The sequence below is a fragment of the Larus michahellis genome, chromosome 24 (genome assembly GCF_964199755.1).
Source record: "Larus michahellis chromosome 24, bLarMic1.1, whole genome shotgun sequence".
NCBI lineage: Eukaryota > Metazoa > Chordata > Aves > Charadriiformes > Laridae > Larus > Larus michahellis.
Window position 1 is genome coordinate 3,894,068 of NC_133919.1, and position 23,459 is coordinate 3,917,526.

The window sequence follows — 23,459 nt, forward strand, 5'->3', positions numbered from 1 at the left end:
ATCACTCAAGTGAACACGTACCTCAGGGTTTAAACCCGCAGTTTCGTCGCAGAAGCCTATTAGGGTAAGAATCCTCCACAACTTCTGGCCAACGGAAGTTTTCAGTATCGTCTACAATACCTACCGCAGTGGCTGTTCTAAGTTTTGTGGCAGGTACGTGAATTCTTATTGCTTTTAACTGAATTACTTCTAATTCCGCTTGGTCTTGCAAAAATAAAACAATAACTAAGCTTTGAGACATCTGAGCAAACTGAACAGCCTGAAATGGTCTATAGCTCTGCTTCTGAAACAAACCGTCCATACTGTGGTTAAGGGCTCGGCTGTTTTTTGCCAAGCGGGGAAGAGTTACCTACCACATCTCCAGGCGCCACCAAGGAGGGGGTTATATTGCCACTCTGGCTTACCGTTTCCAAGCTGTCACCTCTACAATGCTGGTAACTGCTAACAAAACTTAAAGAGATTTCTTTTAAAGCTCTTTGATTCCTGTTGACTTCTCTCATGGATTGAACATCGCCCTTAAAAATATCCCCCTGGGGGCGCCAGAAAGCAAGAAAAAATCAAAACACGTGGAGAAATAGCAGCTTTCCACCCAAGTTGTAACGGCCCCATCTCTTGTTTACAATGGGAAACAAACTGCAACAGCGGTTTTACAATTACCTCTTCCCCTCAGCTGTCACAGTACGAGATCAAATATGCCATTAACGGTAGTTTTTTTCCAAGGCCAGCTTTTCAAGGTCAAGGGACCTTAAAGATCATCCCACTCCCTGCCCTGCCCTGGGCAGGGCCACCTCCCACCAGCCCAGGTGGCTCCAAGCCCCGTCCAACCTGGCCTTGAACCCCTCCAGGGATGGGGCAGCCACAGCTTCTCTGGGCAACCTGGGCCAGGGGCTCACCGCCCTCGGAAGAAGGAATTCCTTCCCCACATCTCATCTCAATCTCCCCTCTTTTGGTTTCAACCCATTCCCAATGTCCCGTGGCTCCCCTCCCTGCTCCAGAGTCCCTCCCCAGCTTTCCCGGAGCCCCTTGAGGGACTGGAAGGGGCTCCAAGGTCTCCGCGGAGCCTTCTCTTCTCCAGGCTGACCCCCCCCAGCTCTCTCAGCCTGTCCTCCCAGCAGAGGGGCTCCAGCCCTCCCAGCAGCTCCGGGGCCTCCTCCGGCCCCGCTCCCACAGCTCCATGTCTCTCCTGTGCCGAGGCACCGGAGCTGGAGGCAGCACTGCAGGGGGGTCTGCCCCGCGCGGAGCAAAGGGGCAGAATCCCCCCTGCTGCCCACGCTGCTGGGGATGCAGCCCAGGCTGGGGGGGACTTCTGTGCTGCCAGCGCACGTTGCTGGAGTGTGTGGAGCTTCTCATCCACCAACACCCCCAAGTCCTTCTCCCCAGGGCAGCTCTCCAGCCATTTTCCACCCAGCCTGGACTTGTGCTTGGGGTTGCCCCGACCCAGGTGCAGGACCCTGCTCTTGGCCTTGTCAAACCCCATGAGGTTCACACAGATCCACCTCTCCAGCCTGCCCCAGTCCCTCTGGATGGCATCCCATCCCTCCGGCGTGTTGCCTGCTCCACACAGCTTGGTGTCATTGCCAAACTTGCTGAGGGTGCCCTTGATCCCACTGTCCATGTTGCCAACAAAGACGTTAAACAGCGCTGGTCCCAGTACCGACCCCTGAGGAATGCCACTCGTCACCGGTCGCCACATGGACATTGATCCATTGACTGCATACCTAATCTAAATATCTAATATCTAATCTAAATTTACAGAAAGAAGGTATTCTACTCAAAAGCCCAAAAGCATTGCTCAAATCAACTACATCGATCATTGGTAGGCAACTACATTGACTTGACATAAGAAAAGCTTCACTGGGCTCAGTTCATACAATTCACCACAAGATTATCTCCTGTAACAACACGAGCAGTGCTAGCCTAGCTATGGAGTAACAGTATAAAAATAAGCAAATACCCAACCAAACCCAGCAGCAGCACTCCTGTAACTTTTTCAGCTGAGGTTTCAAAGTACTTTTCAGACTTCGATTACATCTCACAATGCACTGTCAGAAGTCAAATGAAAAACACGCAGGCAGACTTCTTTTACAACTCAAATAAAACCACATAAACTCCATTTTTCCAGCCAAGACACAGGGACATCATTTACCAGGTAACTACTGAACAAAGCTTGTCAAAGAACAGGGGGAAAAGCCCATTGCCTCTTCTTGCACAACACTGTCAACAGTTCAAAAACCCAGAGAACTTCAATGATGCACAGCCAAGTGAACGGCAAATGACCCAGGAACAGAAGCACGTGACCAAAGAACAAGACAACAAAAAGACACGAGAGAGGAAGACAGAGGAAAACCATTTGAGAATAGGAGCATGGCATCTCTGGAGACAGGAAGAGAGTACGTGACTTTATCAACAAAAAATGGGGTTTGCTTGAGGGAGCTAAACAGAGAGCAGTGTGGGAGCGGAACTGCTACAAGGCTAAAGAAGGAAAATGAGAGTGTTTTGGCCCGTTCAGTGGTCAGGATTCTCATTAAGCCTCTAGTGGCTAGACATTTTTAACTACCTTTTCTTCTGGAAGAGGTGCTCACACCAAGAGGGCCTTCATGACTTTCCTGTCCATAGTCTACTTCACCTGACGTTTATGTCGATACAAGACTTCCATGGGATGGTGTGGAAATGCAAGGAAAGAAGGTGACAGCTCGATGGGAAGGCAAATCTTCCCCTCCTGCTCGTGGCTGACTGGAATGGGGAGTAAACCTCAGAGCCATCCCACAAACAAGGGGAAGTGGAGGCAATCTTTCAAGCAAAGCAGCTTACCATCAAAAGGCAAAAGCTCAGGCTTTTAACGGGTAGAAAGTGACAGGTAACAGAACTAGACACATGATACAAGTCTGAACAGGTCTGAAATCCTGCGAAGAGGATTTTGTACTGATTGCTTAGGACATAAGCAATTAGTTGCTTCTTTTTTGAGGTAATCAAAATGTCGCTGTAACATGCTGGATTGCCTCCAAAATATTTTGCTCTGTATAAAATTAGAGACAGAAGTCTTTGGCTACATTTATAGTAGTTCTTGAACACATTTAATTTACATTCCCAGGTGCTGAGGCCAGTTGGCATGGAATAACTTGCTTATGCTTTGAAACTCATCAGCTTCAAAAACTGCATCTAATTCACCTATGGAGAATGGTCCCCGAAACACCCTCACTCTAAAACTTGGTCTGGAAATTGTTTGCAAGAACACTACTTGGCAACGAGCAAGTGTGCCATGGACCTCCACGTGGTGTAGGCAAGAAGAAGCCATGCCACACGCAGCTCACGTAAAAGCTGCTGCTGCTCCGATGCCAGAGCTGGAAATTCAAGAGTCACTGCTGTAATTCCACTTTCTATCAAAGCACCTGGTTTCTCTCATTTCTGAGGGAGTCCGATTTGCCTCTTGGAGTGCTCCCAACTGCAGAAGACATTGTCTACGAAAACCTTGTAGAGAGAAACTTGCTCTTGCAGGAGAAATATGGCCTAACTTGAACCACAGAGCAGTTCCTTTCACACAGGGGTGAACAAGAGTATTATTACATGACCTGAGAGACTAGAGAAAAAAAAATCTGAAGACGACTGCCTTTGCCTCTTACCTGTAGAATAAAAGAAACCAGTTCAGCTTTTATCCCTGCAATGCCATCTTTCAGGACCTGAACTACATGGAAAGACCCATTCTGAGAAGAGAGGAGCTCTTCAAAATACTCCTTAGAAAAATGGTGAGTTATTCTCAGGTGCTGCAAAATGATGAAGACCAGTGAAAATTGTGTCCCCTTCCATGGAAAACCTGATGCACCTTCCACAAACACTCAGAGAATTGTGCATTCTGTAGAGGTTTGTAACACAGCAAGAAAACTGGTATGGATGAAATGTGTGTGAGACTGAGGAAGAGACTGAGCTAACAACACAGCAAGGGTTAATTTCCTCCTCTCTCTCATTTCCTTATTAGAGCTAAGTATCTGTAACACAATTCATCATGACACTCCCTTTGGCAGCTGCTGGTTTTAACTAAACACATATTCACATCAGATAAATGCACTTTAGTGCTGTCTGTGTCATAAACTTCTACAGTGATCACATACTCTCGCTTCACTTCCAGTATCCACCTGTCTCCCGGGCAGACAGTGAAACCTGAAATGAAACACGTGGGTTTGCTCCCGAGAACAATCAACAGCACCTAATGGTGGTAACGCATTTTTCATTAAGAAACACAACTCTATTTATCAAAAGTTATTCATCTGCAGATTCATAACAGAAGCACTCCTAAATTGGCTTGGAAACCTGAAGTTTGCACCACATTTTGTCCTAGAGCAGTGAGTGCCAGCGATGCTAATTTCTGTAACGGAGACATCTTTCTGCTGCCAATAAACAGATTTCTCTGCAGGATGGAGAAGGAGAGCCACGAGGCAGCCAGCACTTAAGGTCACCGTGAAACTTTTCTGGATAGGAATTAGTGACTGAAGCAGAAAGGCTCTCATTATTCATCCTCCGAAGTATCCAGTATCATGTACAAACTAATTCTTGAATCTAAACACTCTCCAGCAAAAATAGTTCAGCAAGCAGCCCAAAAGCAGCACAAAGGCAATCATGACACATGCTTTCCAAGCTCCGAGGCCCATTTCCCTGCTGTTAATCTTGAGTTTAGTTAATTACTTTGATTTAGAGAGCAGCCCATCAAATGGAGAAAAGCCAACTCCAATTTTCAAAACAATGCTCTTGAAAAGATGCAGTCTACTTTTGCCTTAAGATTTAGATGCCCACGGCCAATACAATGGATGCAATTCTCCCATAAAGATGTTCCTCATCAAAAAAAAAAAAAACCTCAGAGTTTTACGATCGAGCTTTCATTTTCTTATTACATAAAAATCCAGCTTCTACAACAATCAGGAAGACCAGATGCAGCTTGCATGTGAACATCTTTGTACTTGTATAGGAATTCTTTCATGATTTTCATTTTATTAAAAGAAAATCCAGACGTCCTCAGAGCGACCAAGTAACTACTCTGCGAAGTTAAAGCATTCACAGAAACACAGAATCAGATCCCAAAATTTTACTGAAGGGCAGCAACACTTTGGGCACATTTAGATTGACAGAATCATCTAGGTTGGAAGGGACCTTTCAGATCATTGAGTCCAACCATCACCCCAACACTGCCCAAACCCCCACTGACCCACGTCCCTCAGCACCGCGTCTGCCCGGCTTTTAAACCCCTCCAGGGATGGCGACTCCACCACTGCCCCGGGCAGCCTCTTCCAATGCCTGACAGCCCTTTTGGTGAAGGAATTTTTCCTAATATCCATCCTAAACCTCCCCTGGTGCAATTTGAGGCTGTTCCCTCTTGTCCCATCGCCTGTTCCTTGGGGGAAGAGCCCGACCCCCCCCGGCTACCCCCTCCTTTCAGGGAGCTGTAGAGAGCGAGGTCTCCCCTCAGCCCCCTTTTCTCCAGGCTGAACACCCCCAGCTCCCTCAGCCGCTCCTCGCAGGACTCCTGCTCCAGACCCCTCACCGGCTCCGTTGCCCTTCTCTGGACTCGCTCCAGCCTCTCAGTGTCTTTCCTGGAGTGAGGGGCCCAAAACTGGACACAGCACCTGAGGGGGGGCCTCACCAGTGCCGAGTTCAGGGGGACGGTCACTGCCCCGGTCCTGCTGGCCACACTCCTGCTGGTACGGGCCAGGGTGCTGTTGGCCTTCTTGGCCCCCTGGGCACACTGCTGGCTCACGTTCAGATGGCCGTCGACCAACACCCCCAGGCCCTTTTCCGCCGGGCAGCTCTCCAGCCACTCTGCCCCCAGCCTGGAGCGTCCATGGGGTTGGTGTGACCCAAGGGCAGGACCACCACACACCACTGGCCTCGACCCATCGGCCCAGCCTGACCAGGCCCCTCTGCAGACCCTTCCTACCCTCAAGCAGGGTAGGATTTAGCTTAAAGGCGGAAACGGGACCGCGAGTGCGGGCGGAGGAAGCGCAGAGCAGGCGGCCGAGCCCGCCCCAGCCCCTCACACCGCAGCCACAATGGCGCCGGCGGCACAGCTCCCTTCCCGCGCGCCGCCGCCGCCGCCCTGCGCATGCGCGACCCAGCCCCCCCCAACGGCGTCCCGCGCATGCGCGCTGCCGCCTGCCGAGCGGCGACCGGGCCGCAGCCCCGCGGGGATCAGCAGTTCCCGCCGGAACGACTGAGGTAAAAAAGGGCGGACTCGCTCTCCCACAGGCCCGCTTTTGCTCTCCGGGCCCGGGAAGAAGGAGGCAAGCTTGGCCTTACCTCAGTCCCGGTCTCCCCCGCCGTCAGGGGCGGGCACTGCGCTCCCTCCCCCCACCGCTCCCGACTCCCCCTCAGGCCCAGAGAGAGCAACTCACACACAGTAAAGCTCTGTAGCCAGACAGCAGCGTGGAGGGATTGGTTTTTATTTCAAAAGACAGTAAGACAATTTTTCAATTTAGTATCAAAACACTTGATAAGGTTCTTTTCTCCAGATTGGCCCCTAAAACTGCTACAACCAAGCAGCATGCTCGAGCACAAGCTACACGCCACGAGCTTGACACATCTCCACACTCACGCCTCACAACAACTACACATCAGCAATGCACAGCAAGATGGCTTGTACCTTATTAAGACACTAAGAGCACTCCTGGCCAGGAGGGAAGGCCTCAGCTCCCTCCCTCAGGGTAGGCAAAAAAAAAAAAAAACAAAACAAAACCCACCAAACAAACTTCCCCAAGAAAACAAGGCTGTTGTACTTAAGCTGTTAAGTGTAACCCAGCAATGAGCGATAAAGCTTGGTGCATCAGCACTTAGTGAAGGCAGATTCAACGCCTGTGTAGCAATGGGTTAGAGGGGCCGTGGCTTCTCTAAGCCTACCAGGAAAGGAAGTGGCCAAGGGGGTGGGGGGAGGGAAGGGAAACAAGCCCTGTGAAGGTTCAATTGTTCAGATAACAGGCTTGGCTTTAAAAAAAAAAAAAAAAAAACACACACAAAGTTTCCTTTTTCCCAAGTTGCTTCTTCACAACACAGAGAGTTACCTTAAAGCTGAGAAACTGAACTGCTCTTTTGGCAAACAGCTCCTGGAAAGGAAGTTTTCCCAACAGGCTTCCATCCCTAGCCTGGCTACTCTGATTCAGTGGCCCACAGCCAGGAACTGTCACACCCTCCTTCCTCCCCCGACAAAGCAGGGTGGCCCAGAGCTGATTAACAGAAGGTTAACACCGAATTTTAAAGCCAAGAGCTTTGAAGTGTAGCTCACCAGCCTCAGAGTTATTTGGAATGTTTACAATGGTTGCTACAAAAAAGGTAGTTACAAAATGTATACATCTCAAACATGCTCCCCAAACATTATTGCATTGTTCATTTCCCTTAATAATGCTGTTTGAAGCTCTGCCCAACCTGATGGCCTTTAACCCTGAGGCAAAGAAGATTTGTGTTTGGTCAAGTTGGCAACAGAAAGTAAACTCTGGTCCCCAAGGGTTAGAGGCCAGCAGCGGCTGGGCTGGCCCCCCCAGGCATCGTGTGGCGGAGGCGGTGGCAGGGATCCATTACATCTCGTTCAGGTCTAGCAGGGTCTGGTCCAGCATTCTTTGCGTGCAGAGATGCTCCTCTTTGGTGGATTTCAGTTTATCTGGCAGGAAGCAAGAGTCGAGAGTTACAAGTCGGCTTCAGACAACCAAGAAAGCTTGGCCACAGAAAGCTTGCGCTAGTAGCCCCTTCCCAGCACGCTGCCGCAGCAAGTCCTCGGGCCGGGGGTGCCTGGCTGGGTGCAGCTAGAAGCTCTGAGGTTACCTGGCTCATCTATAGCCCTTGCCTCTCACATTGCCGGTGCTCCCAGTCGGCACGGTGCTCACGATGTACTTTTAGGCAGTGCTTAGGCAGTGTTTTGCATGCAGGTGCCTCTGACTGTAGCTAGCTTTCCCCAGGGCTTCAACGCCTCCAGACAGCAGACCCCCATGGCCCAGCAAGCCACCCAAGAGCAACGCAGAGGTGAAAAATAAAAAATCCACACTTAGAAATCACCCCCCTGGAAGGACAGCTGGTGGTGCTCCCCGCTTTCCCCCCCCAGCACAGGACAGAGATGCCAAGCTGGTCACCGAGACCGTAACTACCTAGCAGCAGGGAGCAGACAACCGTGCCTCAAGGACAGCGGGGAAGAGGCTGTTGTCAGTGAAGGGCAGGCAGGGAGCAAGAGCGAGGGTGCTACAACTCTGCCCGAGACTCCAGGCAGCTGCACAGTCAATTCTCACATGTTCCTTAAGCCAGGAGGAGAGCTCAGACCAGCAACTAGCGCTCTAGGTAGGCTTTACTCCAAAGGTGAGCCCACCCACATCACTGAAGACATCCACACGCTGGGACACCGGACAGACAGGCTGTAGAAAGATGTCCTTTAGGCACAGGCAGTTTCTCAAAGCCACTCCCCAACCTCCCCGGGGTCAGAAACCGTGCACAGAGCGAGAAGCAGCCTTCCTAGAGCACTAGCAACTGCGGCACGTAAAGATTCCCTGCAAGCACTCAAGACACAGCTTCACGCTGTGGATTTCAGGAGTTGCTTTCAAGGTGTCCATGAGCTTTCCCAAACGGTTCTGGGGCTCTGCAGCTGCACTGGGCTCAGGCCCCGGGACTGACCGCTTCCCCCAAACCTTCTAGGTTAGGACTCAACTATATAGGAAAATACTACAGGTGTGCAGTCGTTACAGACCACGAGGTCAGTCATTTATTGTTAGAAGCCATTATTCCATGCAGCAGGAAATCCTACAGTCATTCAGCTAACAGTAAATTAAGTCATAGCACTCAACAGGCATCTACTAGCAGACATAAGCCTAACTTCACCCCACCCCTCTCCTGGTGGGTACAGCCGTTCTGGTTCCATGCAGGAGCCAGGCAGGACCCCCTGGACAAGGGAACAAGACTGATGAAAAAACAGCCAAGTTTGAGGGTTATTTCACCAAGAATAGAGGTTACCTTTATAAAAAAAATAAAACAACAAAAAACCCGAACTCTTAAATTAGAGGACCAATTCAAGTGCCCCATTAAATAGCAGCAATTGCATAAAATTTGCAAGTCTGCCGGTCTTAAGAATGATCAGATTTCACTGTGGTCCACAGCACTGGTGGTCGCAATAAGCTTGTTTAATGGCATTAGAGGGCCCCCTTCTCAGTCACACAGATCATGCAGCGTTAACTTCAGCTCGTTAGAGAGCAGGCGGTTTTTCTCAAGCTGGCTGTACAGGCGCTCTGCGGCAGCAACAGGATTAGGGGAAACAAGAGGAAGAGAGAAAAAGAGAGAAAGGGAAGGTTAGTAGAATACCAAGATGAGCACATCAAATAAGCTGCCTGCATAACGCGTGTCTCTGAGAATCACGTCTAGGCTATTACACAGATGAAGCCGGGGAGAACAAAGGTTTGTCTTACTCTAACTTGCATTTCAGGTCAGGAGGATCACAGAGGAAGCCAAGTGCAGGCAGAAATGGAAGTGCCACCACGGGCTTGCAAAGGCAAAGAAGAGAAGAGAACACCAGAAGAGGAGCCTGCACGCTGGGCTGTACTCAGGTAAGGAGACAGACTTGGGATGTGCTTTAAGCCTGTGGAGCACTTTGCAGAAAGTAGCCCTACCACAGCTGAACCAGAAGCACCTTCCAGAGTGACCACACAGCAGTGGGATTAATGGGGTTTTAGCAGTAGGACAGGGACACCAGAAGAACTGAGAATGACATACCTCATACCTGACCTGGAGGACACTCCTCCAAGGACATGCCTTCATGCCATACTAACAACCCACCACATCCAGACAAGGACTGAAGGCAGTATCTGCGTCAGGTACAGGAGAGAGGAAGTTCTGGAGCACAGGCTCCTATTTTACGTCTGCCCCCAGAACAACCCAATGCGTGGGGCACAAACTGCCTTCAGCTCACACCCAGTCCCTGTCCTTACAGCCTCACAGGGCTCTAGCGGCCACGCTTGTCCCCAAGGCTGGTACCAAGCACATGTGCTCATCAGCAGCTCCAGGGAAAGGGAGAACCATTCTGATCATCTCCCAGGACAGGTCACCTCCCAGGGCCACTGTACTGCCGTGCAGCCTGTCAGCCACAACCAGCCCCCAGAGAACCAGTTCAACACCTATCTCTGCCCACCTACACGGAGTTCTCAGACTGGGAGGATCCTGCGCAATTCCTGCATTTGGGGGAATTCCAGGCAGTGAAAAGTCCTTCTGTGACAGCTTCCAGCCTGGCAGAACTAATCATCACAAACTGCAGCGACACACACAGTGTGCTGCCTCCAGCTGATGAGTGAGCATAAAGCACAGCAATTCTTGTTGGCCTTAGGCTTCTCCTCAAATCCTGGTCTACAAGGTCCCTAGGAATCTAGGGCACGCTCTGAAGGGCATCCACACCATTCCTCATTGCTTTCAAGCCTAGGAACGTTTTGCTCTCGAAGACGACTTGGCCAGGTAAGATTCAGGACACTGAGTTAAGCTGTTCACATGGAGCAGCCAAAGCACGTCCCCCTCTGCAGAGTGTCTCTGCCCAGTCCCTCCAGCGTGACAGCCACACACGAGGGGGGAAGCTCACCCTCCGCTCCTTTCAGCCCTCAGCACCCGCTCTAGCTGCGCCTCACTCTGCAGGACAGAAGGTAGCAATGCTGATTGGTTATCCCTTCTTTAAAGCCACCAAGGGACCAAGCAACAGCCAGAGAAGCCACCAACTTGAGCCCCGCCACAGTCTAACTAGAAGTTGAGGAAAGTTGCGGTACGGGAGACGGGTACACCCCATCCTGGCCTACAGCAGAGCCTGCTTTGCACATCAGCTACTGCTGCTGCTAGTGACTTGCTCTCTGGCCTCCAGGCTGGTTCTGAGCAGGTAGGCTGGGCACCCTGATGCCAGTCTCCAGCCCCCCAGGTGATCAGGGCTGGTCCTGGGTCTCCAGAGCGGCAAAGGATGGGAGTGAACTGCCATCAGAAGTACCAGTGACTGCAGGCTGGTGCAACGGCTCTCAGCCTTCGAGCAAGGGTTTCTGCTTCTAGACAGGGACCTGATGATCCACCCGCATGAGGGAACAGACTGAAGTAACTAGCATGACCCTTCCCATGCTCAGCTCTGCTGGGGCTAGCTCCAGTGTTTGTTTGGCTGCTCCCTTCTCCACCCAGCCCGCAGGGCAGCCTTACTAGCCATCCTTGCAACCTGGGGAGCTCCAGGACCTGTGCCTCCTGGTCAGCTAACCTGCATTTGCAGCACTCCTGAGTCAACAGCCCAGCTCACAGTAACCAGCCCACACAAGCCTCACAATCCAGTCAGACCAGAAGCCTCTCAAAACCTCCCAGAGCAGAAGTTGCATCACCCACCCATCCATCACCCAGCATGGAATTCCATCAGGACAAGCAGGAAAAGGGCCTGCCACAGCCCAGCCTTCGATAAGATCGCTTGCAACACCACTGTGCAACAGCAGAGCCACCAGTTCCACACAGTGCGAGTCAGTAATAAACCCACTGCTGACAGGACCTCCCCATGAGGAGAGAGGCTCTTTCACAAGGGCAGGGTGCCACCTCCCACCTGGTGAGAACTGGCAACGGAGCGCTGGGCTGGAAGCCTCCACACACCCGGACACTTGTGACAGAAGCCCTGTCGCTCCCACAGGATGTAAAGCCCCTACTCCAGCTGCAGGTTTGGTTACTGAGGAGTTATGGCTTCTTGCTTTGTAGGTCTTACAGGGCACAGTTATTGTCCCATACCCAAGGAGAGTCAGACCACCACCTGCCAGAGCTTTCCAGGCTATTACCCTTTGAAATTCCTTGGGGGAATGCTCCCTCCTTCCCCACCCAGACCTGGCAGAGAGGGGATAGCCCTGACACAGAAGACAGAGTGAGAACAGGCTGGGGCAGTTGAGCGTGTCTGGACTATCCTTATGGCTGGTGCCATTTGTGTGGAGAACGGAGTGACACAAACCTGAGGAAACCACGGGAGGTGTCCCATTTCATCAAAACTCTGCTCATGAAGGGCTCTTCGGGCACTGTGGCAGATGAACCAATCCAGAAAGGAAAAAAGTATTTGACAAGCCACCAAGAGGCAGCACATACAGTTACGAGAGGCTGATCAGTGTTATGATACCAGAGCAACTAACAACAGAGTCAGACCAGCGGTGACGCACGTCAAGTGTTTGCAGCCTGCCGCCAGCTGCAGTGCTCAGTGTACAGCTCCGTGCCACGCTCCCAGGAGGATCCTCTCACCCCCAGCCCTTGCACGGGGAAGGGAGGACTCTGCAAAACACAGATTCCCTGGCTCGGGTGCCCACAGCCCTGCTGTGGTGCATTCTCATTCCTGAAGCAAGGGGCCATCCATCCCTCCCAACAGGCAACAGGCAGCACCTCGCACCCGAACAGTCCTGGCCAACTGGAAACCAGCCAGACCTTACTTGATATTTATTAGCTTTCACACCCTGACAGTGACTATCAGGTATGGTGACTTCCCACTGCAAGCCAGCATTTGGCAGCCGAGGCCGGTGAACATTACAGAGCAGGCAGGTGTGAGGAGTGTCTTCAGCCAGGCTGAAGCAGGCACAGCTCGAGGACCTCCTGCTACAGACCCCAGCCTCCCATTTGGCCCTACAGTGCATGCTGCGTGCCAAGGCACCCTTTCCAGAACTGCAATTCACATCTGTGAGCCAATAAGACACCCAAAGGGCAAAATCCAGTGCGTTAATGAAGTCTTGTGTATTCCACCATGGGTGATGAGGGTTACACTGGTTTGAAGGCAACGTTGAAACAGTTACTCTAAAGCAGCAAGTGGTCGCTGGAAACCCATTTCTCAACAGCACCGGCCGTTCCATTCAACTTATACAAGAGTTGTTTTCCTTAAAAATTGTGACATCATGCTCAAGCAAGAGGCAAGAGAAATACAAAAGGAGCTTTATGGCTCTACACAAGATATGCAGATGAGAACAACATACTCCCAGCTACACCCAGACATTGAAAGGGCAGCCCCTCAGAGCACAGCAGTGTCTGGCACATCGGGTCAAAACAGTGGGAGCTTTGTTTAGGAGCAAGGGCAGCATAACCGGGGGCTGCTGCTGTCAAGCTTCAGCGTCTTTACAGCACTCGTTCCCAGGGATGCCCTGTGCACAGTAACTGGAAAAAGGTACTGGAATTCAGAGTGAGATGACAAGAGCGTGAATGCAGGGTGCAGATGCAGAACAAGCCATCAAGCAGAGAGGCAAATCCAAAGTGGAGTTTGGAATCGCAAGACTTATCTGTGTGAGACAGAAGGAGACGCTAATTTTAAGAGAAAGTTTAAGTGTTTGTGCACAGCAAACTTGGCTTAGGGAGCTTTCGGACACTAGCGTTGTAGTCGCGTTAAGGCTCTTCCTCTGCAGTGCAAGTACCTGGCCTCTCCTTGGTTAGTGGTAAGGACCGTGCGGAGCAGCTGTTAGCAGGACCCACTACAAATCCGAACAAAAAGCCGAGTAGCAAAGTTGCAGAAACATACGAGTTCAGCTACTTCCACAGATCGGTTCATGATCCAGCCCATCTCAAGCCTGTTATGGCAATTCCTAAGGAATCCACTTGAGCGCTATCCACGGCCTCTTCCAGGAGGAATCCCGAGACCATGGCCCAGTGGCTCCAGCAGCTAACTATAAGCTGCAGTACCTTAGGAAGCCCTTCCCAGTGGGACTGGGAACTGCACTCAGAGTTCAAGTCAGAACCCTTTCAGGCCAGCACAGCACTTAGTGTTACACATGCAGATCACAAGGACCTAGAGTTAGAATACAGCATGCTGCAGGGAAGCCTCCACAGTCCTCGAGGCAGAGATCTGTAGAAGTAACCTAGACAACACAGTGCCATCGATTCTCCAGCTATGAAAATCACAGCAAACCAAGCAAGCTCTGGCGGTCTAGCCTGCTGAAGCGAGAGGCAAACACCAGCCAGCTCATATTTACATGGAAGTCATGTCATTCAGGGCGTGGTCCAGTTCCTCACTAATTGCTTTGTACTTCAGTTTCTGGGCATAGAGCTCATCTAGAAGAGGTTTAGGAGGAGAACAAAAGGGAAACAATGAGGGAAGGCAGAGTTCTTCCAACACCCTGGGGCAGGAAAAGCAGTATGGGATTCATGAACAGAAGAAAATGAAGTTAGATGTGGAGCCATCACGACTCTGCATTAGTTCCTGACAATGAACAGGAGGGTTCCGACAGCCCGAGGACAGTCTGACCAGCAAGTGCCTTCCAGGATTACAAGCCAGCTCTGAGGGGAGCAGAGCCAAGAACTCAAACCACATCAGCTTGTGAGAACAAGCTGCCCAGCCAGGTCAGCAAAAACCACTGACAGGAGGAGGAGCAGGGAAGGGCAACTCCATCCACTTAGGGAGAAGCTTGCCACGCCTAAGGAAGGCACAGATCAATCAAGGTGCTTTGTTCTCACCTTCAGTCTCAATACAAAAGCGTGCTTGGGAGAAGCCAGTCACATAATAGTCCCAGGCATCAGAGGGAATTCCCATTCTGTAGCTAGGCAGTGAGAGCCCAACAGACAGGCCACATCTGTGTCCTCCATCAGGTAATGGAGCAGATCACCTGCCTTCAGGGAAGGAGGCAGGCCTGAAACTCTGCACTGATGCACTCCCTGAGCACCGCGCAGAGCTGGCACCGACTTCTCCCAGCTCTGGCTGCCTAGGTACAGGACAGCTGGTAATGTTGTTAACAGCTCCACAGAGCCCAGAGAACTTTGTCAGTTGTCATAAACTAGGTCACTTGAGCAGCAAGGCCGGAGACTAGAGCCAGCTCTCGATCAACGTGTTTCAAGGGGAGCATGCAGGGATTTGGCGGAGTTTTTGCAGTTCCAAATAAAAGCTTGCCCTGGATCATGAGGTGGCTCAGATTGCTGCTTGGCAGCAGTTCTGGAACAGCTCAGCTGACACCATTGCTATTTCTAGATTAAAAAAATCTCCCGAGTGACTCCAGATGGTAGGATGTGGCTTTGAATCTCCAAGACCTAGCACTAAAAGACCAGAAAGGCACATGCTGTTGTCGAGGCAGGAGGCCTGTAAGAGTTTTGGTTTACCAGCACCACCACTCCAGCCACAACCCCAGATTTAAGGGCAGCAGTTGGAACCTTCTCCTTCCATGGCCTGGCAAAAGGCAAGATTCTGCGATGGCTGGCCTCAGGAGTGCTCCCCCAAAGTACTGTGAAACCAGGAACAGGAGGAGAAAAAAAAAAAAAAGAACCCATCCTTGTCACAGGCTGACCACCACACTGCATGGATGGGGCTTCCAGTGATTTAATCTTGAACCAGGAGCGATACTGATCTTAAGTCTTCATGGGGGCTGTTTCAAGACTTGCAGCAACACTGTCTACAGCAGACAGCCACGTACATGAGATTCTGCACACAAGTATGTTATCGTAACCAATTCCTGTTGGGTTCAGGCATTTTTTCCTACACCACTCCTTAAATTGGCCTAGGTTGGAGCACAGGAATCCAGTTACATTCCTGAGGACATCACAACCAAGACACACCAGCCGCAGTATCTATCACCATCAGTCAGATATGGCAAGGTGTTTGGATCAAGAGCTTGAGGCCTGCCGCAGCACAGCCAGGGAACTGTTGCAGAGCAGATACACGGGGCATGACTCTTGAGCCCAGAGGCACCAAGCCTCACCTCAGAAGCCGAGTTAGGTCATGCTCCATGTACTGGGGAGCAGAGCAGTGTCTCCACTCTCCAACTATCTGGGAGACAGCCTTCCTTCCTCAGCTGCCCACTTCTCACCACATATTCTTTGGCTTCCCATCCCCAGAATGTACCTTCCAAATCATCAATTGTCTTCTCCAGCTTGGCTACAGACCGTTCAGCAAATTCAGCACGGGTCTCCGCCTGCCAGACAGAAGCATGCCAGTTAGTACAACAGCTTTGGGATGCAGCAAAGGACTACAGAGGCATCAGCTGAGGACATGAATTCTCCCACCCAATCAAACTGAGGCCGGCTTACCCAGCCAGGCCATCCCAACGTGGTCACTCACCTCTTTGAGTTTATCAGTCAGGATCTTGATCTCTTCTTCATATTTATCCTCTTTTTGAGAGTACTGTGGAAAAGGAAAGGAGTTGGCAATGAGAAGCCCCAGGTATCTCCCACTCCAGAAAGCCCACAGCTACAGAGGGAGACTTAAACTCCTCACTGCAGTGCACGTGCCCACAGAAACTTCCAACTAGGAGTTGTTCACACCCCTACCCTAGTCCAAGAGAACTGGGTCAGGCAGCAAGTCCCACACCACGCACAAAACACACACTTGGGCGCAGAAAAATTCTCATCCCAGCAGCATAAACATCTTGGCTGGTCGAGTCTGCCCCGAGGCAGGGAAGGGCAGCCAGACTTCCCACACTCCCAGCTTCTACAGTCAACGTTAGCCCTGCACGGAAATCCGTTAGCTCTCCCAGGAGAGCAGGCACAGCTCTCCTTGCTTGCTTAAGGCTGCAGTTGCATCATTTCCATCCCAGTGGGTGCTCTGCTGTCACACACCCTCCTAGCAAAACAGAAATCTTTCTGGCCCTTGGACAAGCAGCCCTACCTTCTCAGCCTGAGCCTCAAGAGACTTGAGATTGTTGGTGACATTCTTCAGCTCTTCTTCCAGCTCGGAACATTTACTGTGGGTTTTCGTAAATAAAGGAGGGGAAAAAGGAAAAGAAGTGGGAGGGAAAGACAGGAGACACAAGAAGTGAATCCACGTGCAGGGAAGACCAGGAAGTTCACTAGGATATGGTCTGTGATCAGACTGGATGGGACCCTGCTTTCAGGCACTTGTGCGGAAAGCAAGTTCCCATCCCGCCTCCAAGTTCATATTTTAAGTATTCTGCCAGCACATGCACAGGGCACTGAGCTGAGCAGCTGAGATATGGACACAGATTTCTGCCAGACCTGGAGTCTTCCGGTAGAAACTGCATGTTTAGTTTGCTGTAAGGAGGGAAGCTGTTCTGACAGACAGATGGACAGCCACCACCACTCAGACAGGAATATTTATGGGCAGAGAGGACAAAACATTCCAGGAGAAAGACGCAGTTAAGCTGAGGGAAGGAGCGTAGCAAGAAGACCACAAGAGTTCTTGTTTAATGGTTCGAGAAGGGAAAGGTTAGTACCTTTTCTTCGGCAACAGACAGACACTTCAAGTTCTGGTCCATCACTCTGATCTGCTCCTGCAGCTCCCGGCAACGACTGTTAGTGACGGTCACACGATGGCACAAGCCAGGTGGGGACAAGGGTCAAAAGGAGCACCAATATAACACAATACCGCAGAGCAAAAAAAGGGGGTAGGGGAGAAACACAAAAGAGTCATGGTCATGACATGCATGTCTGGGCAGGAAGCACAGAGCTACTGCTGCGTGCACACTAACTTTGTTAGACAAGGCCCAGAGAACAGAGAAGCCCTGACCAGCTCCTCAAGGACCAGCTCGAGCATCCAAACACATGAAAGGAGCCCAAACATCACAACCTGCGTGTCTGCTCCGAGCAGAGGAAGTCCAGCTTGCTGCTCAGCAGTGCAGAAGCCTGTAGTAGTTACTGCAAATATTTTAAGGGGCCAGAGACCAACCTCAGCCGCAGTTCTGACCATGGACATCCCACATGCCACTCTGCTGCTTTAGGACAAGTGCTGTGCATACACGTGCCCCATAGCAATGTGTAGGATGTAGTGACCACACGTACAAAGCAGTGCGGTGAATACCGAGTGGAGAAGGATTCTCTGGCCTCACTAACCAGGGAGGCCCTCCATGCAAAGGGGCAGAACGTCTCCACTACAAGGCAAATCACGCCATCGCAAACTCCACATCCTCTGTGGATCTAATCCTGTTCTAAGCAGAAGAGTGTTTCCAGCTCTTTCACCTAAAGCTCTAAACCCACCCTGTGCTTCAGGCCTTGTGTAACAAGGTTAGAAATGCGGTGTTAGTTCCCATGCAAAGGTAGACATGCCGGTTACATGCAAGCAGATTACTCACGACTCTGCAAGCTCAGCTCTCTCTTCAGTACGCTCCAGATCTCCTTCTATGATCACCAGTTTCCGAGCAACCTGGAAGGAAGAAATGGAGTTAAGAGGAAGGAAGGTGATTCTGTACTTGTAGGCTGTGCAAGACAGTAAGGTAACGCCTGCAGGAGTCACTGGAGCTGCCAGAGTCTTTTGGCTAAGGGGAACACTGATGTAGCTCTGCTTAGAGACAGGTTCTCCCCCCAGATTCATTGCGGAAAGCCCTGCCTGCAGGAAGAGGAACCGCCTCTCCTGGCCAGGGTCTGCTGGACTTGAGCATCCAAAGGTCTCACCTCCTCATACTTCCTGTCTGCCTCCTCTGCAATGTGCTTGGCTTCCTTCAGCTGGATCTCCTGCAGTTCCATCTTCTCCTCATCCTTCAGGGCTCTGTTTTCAATGACTTTCATGCCTCTGCCCAAAAGAAAGCACAGGGAGGGGAGATGCATGAAAATCCTGTACAAGCCAGCAGTGTAATGACTTTCAGAGCATTAACTGTGCTCCCCTGGGACCACGTTGCTTCCTTATGAGCTGCAACACCTCTGAGTGCAGAAGACAGCACAGGAAGGCAGCCATCGCTGAGCTGATGCAAATACAGCAACCTCGATTGCTCAGAATTAACTGTTTCTTGGAGCATTACTCCAGCAGCTCATTGGGCCCCTGGACCAAAGGAAATGTGCTGCTGCCGAGAAGAACAAGCCAGGCTGTTTTAGGGACTCCACATAGCTGAGCCAAGCGTTTTCCAGGCTGGAACACAGGAAGAGCCAAGTCCATCTTTATGGCAGGGCATCAGCTGGGTCAGGTTGCTCCCTACAGCGTGCGCACCGATGAAGCACATCAGCCAAGTGGAAGTGGACCGCTCCCCTCTGAATCACACTGCCAGGTCAGAGGACGGCTGCCAGAAGGGAGGATGCTGGCAGAGGCAGTAGGAAGAGAGGCTTCCCCACCAGCAGCCACCTTCACGAGTCCACAGTGTCCCAGAGCCCACTTATTTCTTTTCCCTGTGAGGTGGGGAGGCATGGTAGCACACAGCACTTACTCGCTCCTTCACCTCAGGTTCCAGGATACCCTCTCAAGGCCAACAACAATGTTTTAGTTGCTTCATATAAGCGGGTACCAACTCCCACATCCCGCCTTGATGTGGTATCTACTTCCCACCCTCCAGGAAGCCCAAGAGGTTGATGGCACCAGGCCCTCAGTCAGGAGCACGTCTGAGATGTTTGATGGAGTAAGAGCAGCAGCCCTTGCTCACCTTTCACTTTCATCTGCAGCCTTCTCCGCCTCTTCCAGCTTCTGCAGCGCTGTGGCAAGGCGCTCCTGGGCTCGGTCTAACTCCTCCTCTACCAGCTGAATACGGCGATTCAAAGATGCCACTTCTGCCTCAGCCTAGAGGGAGCAGATGAGAGTGGCTCAGTCTGTGGCAGGTTTAGCAGTTAGTGCAGGGCAGCTGAGCTCTTCCTTCGGTCAGGGACAGCGCATGGGAAGCCAAAACAAAGCCAGGGTGCTTTATCCACTTTCTTACAGAGGCTGCACTCCCCTACGCTTGCACGCATGTTAAGCTTCACAACATTTCACACACACGCTTTGTCCGTGCAGCAGTCATCCTGCAGGTTCCTCGCCTGTCAGCTTGAGCTGACGTGACAGTTTAAGCCATAAACACTAAGTAGATGACTTACGCTAATGGGTCTTTTCTGCAGCTGCTGTAATCCTGCCAGGCCATCAATCAGAGTCCTATTTATCCACCACACCAGAGCGCTGTGACAGCTGCCATTTAGCACAAAGTCAGTTTACTCATGTGATCCAGACACGAGCGTTGCTTGAAACAAGCCCTCTCATCAGCAACGTGAGAAAGATTAACAGCTTCAGGTTCAGAGGCTTGCCAAGCTGTGTCAAGGCGTCGCAGGCTGGGCTTTCTACAGCATTGCCCTGACCTGGGGCCCCAGCAGCTCAAGCCCCAGAGAGCCAGCTGTGTTCTAGGCTTCCTTCCTCCCAGAGATTCACTAATAACCCAGAGAAAGAGCAAAAGCCTCATCCAGTCTTGAGACAGGTTGAAGAGGCTGCTCCCCAGCAACAGCCACAGCCGACAGCCACCTCAGCTCCACCATACATGCCAGGAGCCTGTGAAATTGCCGAGAGCCCTCAGGCGCTGCGCATTTGTCAGAAGCGTGACCACAAAAGTGACCAAGGCTTTAATGAATCAGCAGAGATCAGAAGCCATCACACACCCCCCAGCGAGACCTGTTACAGCAGCACTGCTATCAACCACAAGGCATCTGCTTACAGCCCAGGCTGTGTCAAGCCCGACCAGAGCCTGGGGGGAAGCCTAGATGCTTTGGGGACACCAACACCTCGCGTGAGTCGCCCCGGGAGAACCCAGCACCCTGTTCTCCAGCGGGAATACTGCACTGGTACAAAGATGGACAGGGCTGCAGGCATTTCAGGGCAGCGCTGTGATCTTCTACAGAGACCCGCGCACAGGCACATGCCAGGCATATATGAAATATCCCAGCTACTCGTAACAAAGCAGCCTGCAAGAACATGCTGCTTCTATCCATGCCCAAGGAGGGAGGAGCAGAGAGATGAAAGAAGCCAGTGTTAGAGCAGGGCCCGACACAAATCACGTTGAATTCCTGGGAGAGGCTGTCCGAGCTCTTCCCCGCAGTAGGCAGCAAGGCCTTTGGCACCCCCCGCCCCCCCCAACATGTTTCAAGACCAGGTTATGAGAGCACAAGTTGAAGAGGAGCTCCCCTGCTGGCACACCCTGCTCTTCACCAGGGAAACCCACAACACTTTGATGCTCAAACAAGGCAGCGCTGCAGCAGGCTGCCCCACAGCCAGCTCCACCGGCACCCTCCGGAGGAGGAGGAGGAAGTGGTCTGCTCGAAGAGGAACAAAATGATACGTTAAACAGAACTGGGAAGGAGACTGCTTGACACACAAGTCTTTTGCCTGCTAAAAAGGCAATGAGCTGTCAAGGTGGAGAGCCACCTCCTCCTCCTCCCAGGGGATGGAGACACACCAGCACGACAGGTCTCCATTTCCTGACCCCCTGAACCACATCATTTAGCCCTGACTTTCCACAGGCAGCTCTTAGCCCACACAAAAAACCCCAAAACACTCTTGCTTTTAAAGAACCGCCTCTCTCCCTCTGCAGAAGGGTCCTTACACCTCCTTTTCAACTTCTCCTCACTGGATACAGCTGAGCTGTCAGGCTTCCACAGAGCATGGGAGTGACACTTCCAGGCAGCCCTGCTGCCGAGCAGCACAGTCTCATTACTCCATGCTTCCTTCAGGAAGGCAGCCCTGAGTCAGGGAGCTACCGGGAGCTCTGCAAGCCAAGGGCAGAGCTCACCTCAGCCTTGGAGGCTCACCATCGCTTCCCCAGGCCACCAAGATCTGACAGGGACATTCCTCAGGACCCAAAGGCCAACCCACAGGATGAGTACTAGACGCCACTACACTGGGAGCACTGGTTCTTTCTCCCCAGTTAGCGAGGCTCCAGCAAGCTGGGAGAAACACGCACGTTCCCATGACAACACCACTATTGCAAGAGAATTCCTTATGTGGCTGCAAAGCCAGAGCCCAGCTGAGGTCTGGGAGTGGCCTCGTCCCACTGCACGGCAGAAGCCTTTGCCACCAGCCCCAGTAGCAAAGCCGGGTCAGCCCCACGGCAGCAGCACCACGCTCCTCTCACGGACATGGGCACTGGCGGTGGAAAAGCCTCAGCTCCACATTTTCAACAGAATCAGTAGCAAAATCACCCTGCAAATTTGCAGAGCCACGCTCAGCTCCGAGCCAGTCACCTGCGAGGACCTGCCCCGTGTCGCCCCATCCGCCGCCCCCACGATGACACCAGCCTCGCCTGCCTCCCCCGGCCCCACCGAGCCGCCAGAGCGGGCGCTCCCCAGGTCAGATTCGGCCGTGGCTGCTCCCTCCTTCCCTCCCAGCAATCCCAGCCCCTGCCTGCCCCCAGCACGCTCTCCCGAGGCTGCCGGCCCCGGGGATTCCCGCTGGCCGGGATGCGGAGCCTGGGAGTCTTCCCGCTCCCCCCGCGCAGCACCAGTGAGCTCACTTCCATTTTATCAGCACATGCCAAGGCTACTCGCACCTTTGTGCTTGCAACACGGGGCCAGACAAGATGGCCGGGTTCCTCCCCTTCCTCTGGCAGCTCGGAGCCAGCAAGCGACCGGGGGGAGTCCCGACCGAGGCGGGGGGTGACCCGGGGACCGGGGCGGGGGTGACCCGTAACGATGAAAGAAAAACCCGCGGGCTCTCTCCAGCCCCAGTCACTCCCCAGCACGGGTCGAGGCATCGCCGTTGTGGTCCCGGGGACCCCAGCGAAACCCGGGGGACGCTGGGTGGGGACGGGCTCCCCCCCGGGCCCCGCAGACACCACGGCGGCGGGGCCCGGATCGCTGCGAGCTGGGGCCAGGATCCCGCGGCTCCTCCCGCAGCCCCGGCTGGTGCGACCCCCAGCACCGCCACGTCCGCGGGCCTAACACCCCCGGGGGCCGATTGCGACCCCCCCACACACCTCGTCCCCTTCCCGGGGCCGCCCCCCGTCCCGCGGCCCCGCCGGTACCTGCTCGCGGTTGCGGCGCTCGGCCTCCACCTCCCGCTGCAGGCGGTCCGCCCGCTCCTCGGCGTCGTCCGCCTGCTGCTGCAGCACCTGGATCTTGCGCTTCACCGCCTCGATGGTGGTGGCCCCCGCCATCCTTCCTCCTCCCCGCCGCCCGACCCGACCCGACCCGCCGCTCCGCTCCGCGCCGGCCCCGCCCTGAAATACCGGAACCCACCGCCCCGGTCCCACCGCCCGGGAAGTGACGTCACTTCCTCCCCCCCCCCCCCCCCGCGTTGCCGTGGAGACGGGGAGCAGCAGCCCGGTTCCGCCGCCGGGGGGCCTGGGGCCAGCGGGACGGCCCGGGCGGGAGCGGAGACACGGGGGACAACCCCACACGGCACCATGGGGGTCTGGGGACACCGGGAGCTGCCCCATGTGGGTGGGGGGACACCGGGACCTGCCCCACGGAGACCTGGGGACACCGGGACCTGCCCCATGTGGGTATGGGGACACCGGGACCTGTCCCGTGGAGGCCTGGGGACACTGGGACCTGCCCCATGTGGGTATGGGGATATTGGGACCTGTCCCATGTGGGTATGGGAACACCGGGACGACACCGGGACCTGCCCCACAGGGACGTGGGGACACTGGGACCTGCCCCATGTGGGTATGGGGATATTGGGACCTGTCCCATGTGGGTATGGGAACACCGGGACGACACCGGGACCTGCCTCACAGGGACCTGGGGACACCGGGACCTGCCCCATGTGGGTATGGGAACACTGGGATGACACCGAGACCTGCCCCCCAGGGACCTGGAGACACTGGGACCTGCCCCATGTGGGTATGGGGACACCAGGACCTGCCCCGTTGGGGACCTGGGGACACCAGGACCTGCCCCACGGA

The 23,459-nt window shown here is 53.2% G+C and overlaps 1 protein-coding gene across 19 annotated transcripts; it reads right to left on the minus strand.

Annotated features, from left to right (window-relative positions):
- Positions 1-6,408: 6,408 nt before the first annotated feature.
- On the minus strand, positions 6,409-22,831 carry TPM3 (tropomyosin 3). 19 transcript variants are annotated; one of them, XR_012584526.1, is made up of 11 exons: positions 22,575-22,788; positions 19,245-19,378; positions 18,289-18,406; positions 17,970-18,040; positions 16,550-16,625; positions 16,004-16,066; positions 15,788-15,857; positions 13,932-14,010; positions 11,945-12,008; positions 8,253-9,239; positions 6,409-7,633 (listed from the first exon to the last, which is right to left on the minus strand). XR_012584526.1 is itself a non-coding variant. In XM_074566285.1 (11 exons), the coding sequence occupies exons 1-10, from the start codon at positions 22,704-22,706 to the stop codon at positions 8,298-8,300; spliced, it is 885 nt and encodes a 294-aa protein (XP_074422386.1). In that variant the 5' UTR covers positions 22,707-22,788; the 3' UTR covers positions 6,409-7,633; positions 8,253-8,297. The 19 variants fall into 19 exon arrangements, 16 of the variants coding, with proteins under 16 accessions (XP_074422386.1, XP_074422387.1, XP_074422388.1 ...); XM_074566285.1 differs by having other exon boundaries at positions 8,253-8,375; XM_074566286.1 differs by lacking the exon at positions 16,550-16,625 and adding an exon at positions 17,115-17,190 and having other exon boundaries at positions 8,253-8,375.
- Between the last annotated feature and the right edge of the window lie 628 nt (positions 22,832-23,459).